The 7,633-nt window shown below is 53.2% G+C and overlaps 1 protein-coding gene across 3 annotated transcripts in view; it reads left to right on the plus strand.

Moving 5' to 3' along the window:
- MAST3 (microtubule associated serine/threonine kinase 3) overlaps positions 1-7,633 on the plus strand; it is a 78,308-nt gene that overhangs the window by 17,317 nt on the left and 53,358 nt on the right. The window contains exon 1 of one of the 3 annotated variants that reach the window (XM_027853101.1): positions 149-237. The exons of the other annotated variants lie outside the window; for them this stretch is intronic. Within the exon in view, the coding sequence (XP_027708902.1) occupies positions 149-237 (89 nt within the window). Of the gene's footprint in view, positions 1-148; positions 238-7,633 lie in introns of those variants that run through there. 3 annotated transcript variants of the gene reach the window in all.

Genomic DNA, 7,633 nt, shown 5'->3' on the forward strand with positions numbered 1-7,633 from the left:
GGCCACGGCCACGGCTGCGGGCGCGCGGCTCCCCGGGCGGCTCCCGGGCCCCGCGGCGCGCTGAGCCCGCCCTCCGCCCTCCGTGCATGCCCCGGCGGCCTGGCCCGGGCCCCGGGGGCGCCCGCCGCTGCGGACAAAGGGCCCGAGCATGTCGGACCCCAGCTATTGGACGGCCGCGCCGGCGCCGGGCCACCGGAGTCGCCTGGCCAAGGGCGCGCTCCTGCAGCGCTCCAAGAGGTACCGGGACGGGGCAGGGGAGGGGGCAGGGCCGCCGCCTCTGAGCCGCCCGCCGGGATTGCAGGCTGGGGCCGGGGGAGAGGGCAGGATGCGTGGGAAGCTCCCAACGGCTCTCTCCAGGTCCCTGCCCCGGGAGCTTGCTGGTGAGAGCCGTGGGGAGGGGGGGCTTCTCCATCTTCCCACCCATCGGGATAGAGCGGGGGTTGGGGGGGGCTTGATTGCTACCCGTGCCTCCTGTCCAGCCTTTTCCCCTCCCCCCAGGTCGCCCCTGGATGGGAAGGTCAGCCCGGCCCAGGCTGGGGTCCTCGGCCGCCGGGGCCCTTTCCTGGGAGGGGGTGCCCCGGAGCCCAACGTCCTGACTCGGGATTCCAAGCTCGAGGTGGACGTGGGGATGGAGAGGGAGAGAGACAGCTGGCACAGGGGATGGCCCCAGCTCCGGGCGTCTACCTCGGAAGCTGTCTAGCTTTCTGACCCCACCAGGGCAAGCCACTTTACCTAGGCCTCAGTTTCCCCCTCCTCCCAAAGGGGGACACTAGTAGCATCCTACCCTGTGGGGTATTGGTGAGGATCAAATGAGGTAAACGGGTGAAGCATGCTACACCTCAAATACTATGGAGATCCTGGCTCTTAGGTAGGTAAGAAGGAGAAAGCAGGCATGGGGCTGATGATCCAAACTCATGCCTCCCCTCCCCCCTTTTCCAGTGATTCATCCCCTTCTCTGTTCCTTGGCCCTTCCCTTCCCCCACCTGGACAGTCTGGGGTTGGAGTGACCCAGCCAAGAAGGCATCTCTGGCTCTTCCTCCTGCCCTCTGGCAGGACAGGGAGACTGAGGGATACCTTATCCGCCAGCTTGTGGGGAGAGGGGGACAGGAAGGGTTGCTGTCTCAGGTGTTAACAGGCTTGATTGTCTGGTCAAGGTGGAAGCCTTCCCTGTTCAGACCTCATGCCCTCCCCTCCCCCTGTTTTGTCCAGAACAGCCCCTCTTCCTTGGTAGGGACTGGTCATGATGAGGTGTGAGTGGACAAGGGAAATCCTAAACCACATAACTGGAAAATACCCCTAGAACATAGAACCTGAGACCATGGTCTTAATCTGGAAGGGCTTTAGATAATTATCCGGTTTAACTTATATCCCAGAGGAGAAAACAGACCCCGAAGGGCCTCAGACTTAGCCAGGGTCTCACAGCTAGTAGGAGTAAGTGATAGTCAGCCTCACAGAAGACTCAAGTCTCTGGGGAGGACGCTCAGGGGCCAGATCCTCTGATCCTCAGTTTCCTCCTCTGTAAAATGAGGGTCAGATGAGACAGCCTCTGAGTTCCCTTGCAGCTCCGTATTCTAACTTGTGAACCTCACAGGGCCCCTGCAAGGAGGAATGTGCTTGTGGGTTTTGTTATTTCTTCCTTTTACAGTGGAGGAAACAAAGATTTCTGAAAGGTTAAGGGGCTTACCTGTGGTCATGCAGGTACTAAGGTCTGACTTGGAGCCCAGGACCCTGCCTGCTAACTGTACCAGCAGGATTCCTAGCCTGGCAGAGCTGGGAGGAATATTAGCAGGCTGGGACCATTGGAACAGGAGTCTGAGGCAGATGTGAGGAGGGAGAGCAGCCCAGGCGTGGGGTGGCAGCACCGCCTGGGCCAGGAAAGTGAGGGGGGCAGGGAGTGGTGCTGCACAGAGCATAAAAAATGCTCACAGGAAGCCACAACAGTCTATCTTGTCAGCCAGCAAGGCTGGATTAGAATCTGTACTCTGTGGCGATGTCAGAGCTGGGAGGGCCCTTAGGATAGAGAATGTCAGGGCTGGGAAGGCCCCTAGAACACAGAATGTCAGAGCTGGGAAGGCTCTTAGAACATGGAATGTCAGAGCTGGAAGAGACCTTAGAACAGAACAAGAAAGTCAGATCTGGCAGGGAGGGAAGCGAAGAAACAAGCATTTATTAAGCACCTACTATGTGCCAGGCACTGTGATGAGCACTTCACAATTATTTCTCATTTGAACCTTACAACAACCATGGGAGGTAGGTGCTATTACTATCCCTATTTTACAGTTAAGGAAACTGAGGCAGACAGAGGTGAAGTGACTTGCCGAGGGTTGCACAACCAGTAAATATCGGAGCCTGTATTTGAACTCAAGGCTTTCCCGACTCCAGGTCCAGCATGGGTCCTCAGAACAGAGAATGTTAGAAGTGGGAGAGCCCTGAATGTTGAATGTCAGTACTTTTCTGAGCCTTGCTGGCAGACACAATAGCCTTCTGGGGTTTCCTGTGAATGATGACCTTTGAGCATCCTTTGATAACTCTGTGCATGTGTGTGAGTGAGGCGACTGACCTTCTCTTCTGAATGTGCAGCCTTTTAGCTGGGCTAAAAGTAGACCTAGACTGTGGTGCGGGGGTAGTCAAGAAGGGAGCCCCAAGATTCACATTAAATGAAAAAAAATTTTTCTGGGATGTTTTTTTTCTGTTTGACTTGTTTCTTTTAGTTATTCATTCACCAAACCTTCTGTGAGCCCTTGGGGTTGGAGCCTAAGAACAAGGTGCCTGCTCTCAGGGAAGCTTACAGTCTAAGAAAGCAAGGGTTCTTAACCCAGGGTCTGTCTGTGAATCTGATTTTTTTAAAAATTATAACTCTATTTCAATATAATTGGTTTCCTGTATTGCAATTCCTGTATTCCAATGTGATTGGTAATCCTAAATGTTTTATTTTATGCATTTAAAAACCTTGTTCTGAGGTGGGGCCTTGGGCTTCAGCAGAGTGAATGCCTGAGGGGCCCATGACACAAAAGGACCCCTGGTCCAAGGAGTGGTGAGTGCCACAAAATGGTGGGACAAGGCAGCGTGAGGCGTGGCCCACAGGCCTGGAGGAATCGAGGAAGAGGAGATTGGGGCTGGCTTCCTGGAGGTGGCATTAGAGCAGGGCCTCCAAGGAATGCTCCCACGTCCCCAGGGAGACACGAGGAAGAGGAACTTCTCATCCAGGCCGAAGCCTCCCGGAGGCCGAGCCCCATGCATGGTGGTGAGGATTCAGAGACAAGACGCCTTCTGGGAGAAGCTCCCTAGGGCAGATTTGGGTTTCGGGTCCAGATCTTCCACCAGCTCCCTGAAAGTGGCAAGAGCTTCGCCTCCAGAGTCAGAGGATCTGGGTCTGAATCCTGCCTCCTCTGCGTATTCCCAGTTGTGCAGACTTGGCACCTTCAGCAAGGCCCTCCACATCTGGGCCTCAGTTTCCTCAGCTGTAAAATGAGAGAGCTGGACTTGATCATTCAAGGGCCCTCCTTCTCCAGCCTTTCAGGCCTCTTCCAGTTCTTAGAGAAGGGAGGGATCACTGGGGACGGCGGTGGCCTAGGAAGGCTCGCTGGAATAGGTGGTCTTGAGCTAGGCCTCAAAGGAGAGGGAGCATTTGGGGTGGGGGGGAGGACGAGGTAGGAACAGCCTCCCCTGCCCAGTTTACCCCTCGGGGTGATGGATGATTTTTTTCCCTCTCTCTTGGGCTCAGCCCTGTGATAAGACCATCACATCCTCTGAAAGGGAGGCAAGGAGTGGGTTCTGTTTTTAACCAGGGCAGATTTTCCGTTCAGTTTCATGTACACACACAGACACACATACACACACACACACACACAGACACACACACACACACACAGACACACACACACCCGGGCTTCAGCTGAGCATCAAGGGCAGCACTTCCTCCCGACCCACCACAAGGCCAGCAGTAGAGGGAGCGGCCTGGCCAGGCTCCCCTTTCGCTTCCCCAGCCGCTAGGCTAGACTTCAAACATGAGAGATGGGGTGGGGGAGACGCCTGCTCGGGACCAGCCAGGCATTCAGGGACAGGAAGTCTTGCTGAGGCTCGACTCAGACTCCTCATAAGCATTTATAGCCGCCCCTAAAGAGACTGGGCTACTTCAGGAGAAAGATAAGATGGATAGATGGATGGATGGACGGATGGATGGACGGACGGATAGACGGATGGATGGACGGATAGACGGATGGATGGTTGGTTGGATGGATAGACGGATGGATGGATGGTTGGATGGATAGATGGATGGATGGATGGATAGATAGATAGATAAATAGCTCCTAATCACTGGAGGTCTCCAAGCAAGGGTGGATGGTCCCTTGCCAACAGTGTTACAAAGTGGATTTCCTATTCAGGTATAAATTGGACTACATAGGTGTCCCTTCTCATTGTTCTCATGGAATCATACATTTAGGGGAGGCTAGGTGGCTTCGTGGATAGAACACCGGGAGTCAGGGGGACCTGAGTTCAAATCCGGCCTCAGACACTTGACACTCACTAGCTATGTGAACCTGGCAAGTCATTTAACCCCATTGCCTAGCCCCCCGCCCAAAAAAATCATACATTTAAAACTGGGATGGACCTTCGGGTTATCTAGTACAACGCCCTCATTTTACATTAGAGGAAACTGAGGCATACCAATGTTAAGTAAGTGGCCGAGCTAAGGGTTTGAGTTGGGGTCCTCTGCACTCTCTCCAGGGCCCCTCTCCCGTCATTCAGTAAGCACTTACTATATGCCAGGCATTGTGTTCAGTGCTAAAGATACAAAGAAAGGCAAAAGACAGTTCCTGTCCTCAAGAGCTTATAATCTAATGAGAAAGACAGCATCCCACCAAGTATTACATCAAGTTGTGTGCAAGACAAATGGGAGATTATTAGCAGTGGGCGGGCACTAGAATTAAGGGGGATCAGGATCTTCTTGTAGAAGGTGGGTTGTAGTTGGGACTGGAAGGAATCAGGAGGGGGAGATGAGATGGGAGAATGTTCCAGGCATGGGGGAGAGCCAGAGAAAATATCTGGAGATGAGGGTCTTCTTCATGGAACAGCCAGGAGGCCAGTGTCACTGGATCAAAGAGTACGTGTTGGAGAGTAGATATAGGAAGACTGGGAAGGTAGGAGGAGGCTGGGTTACGAAGGGCTTTGAATGTCAGAGCATTTTGTGTTTGTTCCTGGAGGCAGTAGGGAGCCACTGAAATTTCTTGAGGAGAGGTGTGATATGGTCAGACATGAGCTTTAGGAAAATCACTTCAGTGGCTGAATGGAGGATGGACTGGAGTGGGGAGAGGCTGGAGGCAAGCAGACCCCCGCCCCCAGCAGGGTATGGTGATGGTCTATGCGTGAGGTGAGAGGGTCTGCATTAGAGAGGTAGCAGAATCAGAGGAGAGAAGGGGGCGTATTTGAGAGGTGCTGCAAAGGTGAGATCGACATGTCTTGGCAATGGCTTGGATGTGGGCAATGAGAGATAGTGAGGAGTCCAGGCTGACTTCTAGGTTGGGAGCCTGAGGGCCTGGGAGGATGGTGTTGCCTTCTCTAGTAGTAGAGGAAGTTTACAGAGAGTGTCTGGGGGGTAGAGAAGATAAGTTCTATTTTGACAGGTTGAGTTAAGGGCAGTCACAGAAAAGAAGGAATCTTCACGGCCGCCTGGACCAACCATCTTGTTTTACCGGTCAGGGGAACTGAGGCAGCAAAGGAATGCTTGACTCAGGGGCAGACCTGGGACTAGAACCCGGGGCCCTCGACTCCCGGGCCGTGGCTGATTTTTACTGTTAAGCTGCTTGGCCTTTGACATTCAGTAGTGTATTCATTCAGCAAACATTTGGTGGCACGGTGGATAAAGCCCTGGGCCTGGAGTCAGAAAGACCTAGGTTCAAATCTAGCTTCAGACACTTACTGGCTTTGTGACCCTGAGCAACTCTGCCTCAGTTTCCTCACCTGTAAAATGGGGATAATACTTCCTTGTACCAATCTACCTCACGGAGTTGCTGTGTGGTAACGTTGGGACCTGTTCTTAGTAGTGGCAGTAATAGTCCAACAAGACTGCTGGAAATTCCCTTCTTGAGTTCAGAGCCTGGGCTTTCTCTTCCTCTGTGAAGGCCTTTACATAGTGAGTGCTCAGAAATGTCAGCATTTCTGACTCCATTTCCCCACCTGTAAAGCCTGCCCTCCTTCCCTCCACAGGCTTAAATGAGCATGCATTAGGAGGGACCCCGGCCCCTACGCCCTGTGGAAGTATGAGGTGCTAACAGGCCTGATCCAGCTTGGGTTGTGAAGGCTTCCTGTTGCATTCCCTTCCCTCTCCATGTACACGTGTATAATATTTTATACATGTGTGTACTTATACATAACATGTATAAGTACACATGTATGTGTATGCGTGAGGAGAGGTGTGAGAAGGCACCCGCTCCGCGGAGCGCCAGGGAGCGTTGGCGGGCTCTGTGGGCAAAGCTCGACTTGTTGAGGTGTCAGGAGCTGTTCTTTGGGCGACTGCGTGGGGTGGGGGCGGAGAGGCGGGGGAGGCTCCCTCCTTTCCCTTCTGTTCATCCTTGTTAGGTGGGAAGAGAGAGGGCTCAGCACAGACAGCTGGGGGGCGCCTGTCCCAGTACCGCTCCCAAAGCATCCTTCTGGAACCTGGACACATTTACTGACCTGGCTGTGCCAGCCTGAGGGCAGATGCCCTGCACAGTCCATGGTCTGGTTGGGGAGATAAGAATCACACGCCCAGAAGGGAGAACAAGAAGGGGGCTCTGTGGGATCAAGGGTGAGGGTATGAGACTCAGAAAGAGGGAGGGGGATGAGGGAGAGAGAAAGAGAGACTTAGAGAGGAGAGAGACAGAGAGATGGAGACAGTGGGAGGGAGGAGAGACAGAGAGGGAATGTACCAGTACATTGTGGGCAGAGTGGTTAGGGAGGTTCTCCTTGAGGGCAGGGGGCCTAAGCTAGGTCACAGAAGAGGGAGAAAGAGGGTACCCACAGGCAGCCCTGGTATCTGACACAGGGAGGGCAGACTTCTAGTGATTCTGTTTCATAAGCCTGCCGGACTGTGGGAGGCCATCAAAATCTAGATTCCTTCCTCCCCATTATACTGCGAGGACCTTGACCAGGGAAATGAATAGAATACAAAGTGGCAGGAGCTTAATGGAGAGAATGGTGTATTTAGAGTCAGGTTGGCCTGGGTTCGAATCATTCTTCAGATATTTATTAGCTGTGTGACGCTGGGCAAGTAATTTAATTCAGTGTCAGTTTCTTCATCTGTAAAATGGGAATAATCAGCACCTATCTCACAGGGTTATTGCAAAGATCAAATAAATAATATTTGTTAAACACCATGCAAACCTTAACATATGAATATTAAATACAGAGCATATTTTGTCAGTGCTGGGAGGGCCCTTAGGACACAGGATGTCAGAGCTGGGAGGGCCCTTAGAACACAGGATGCCAGGGCTGAGAGGGCCCATAGAACATAGTATGTCAGAGCTGGGAGGGCCTGTAGAACATGGAATGTCAGAGCTGAAAGGGCCCTTAGAACACAGGATGTCAGAGCTGGGAGGGCCCTTAGAACACGGGATGTCAGGGCTGGGAGGGCCCTTAGGACACGGGATGTCAG

Source organism: Vombatus ursinus, unplaced genomic scaffold, assembly GCF_900497805.2.
Source record: "Vombatus ursinus unplaced genomic scaffold, bare-nosed wombat genome assembly UNPS02009918.1, whole genome shotgun sequence".
Lineage (NCBI taxonomy): Eukaryota > Metazoa > Chordata > Mammalia > Diprotodontia > Vombatidae > Vombatus > Vombatus ursinus.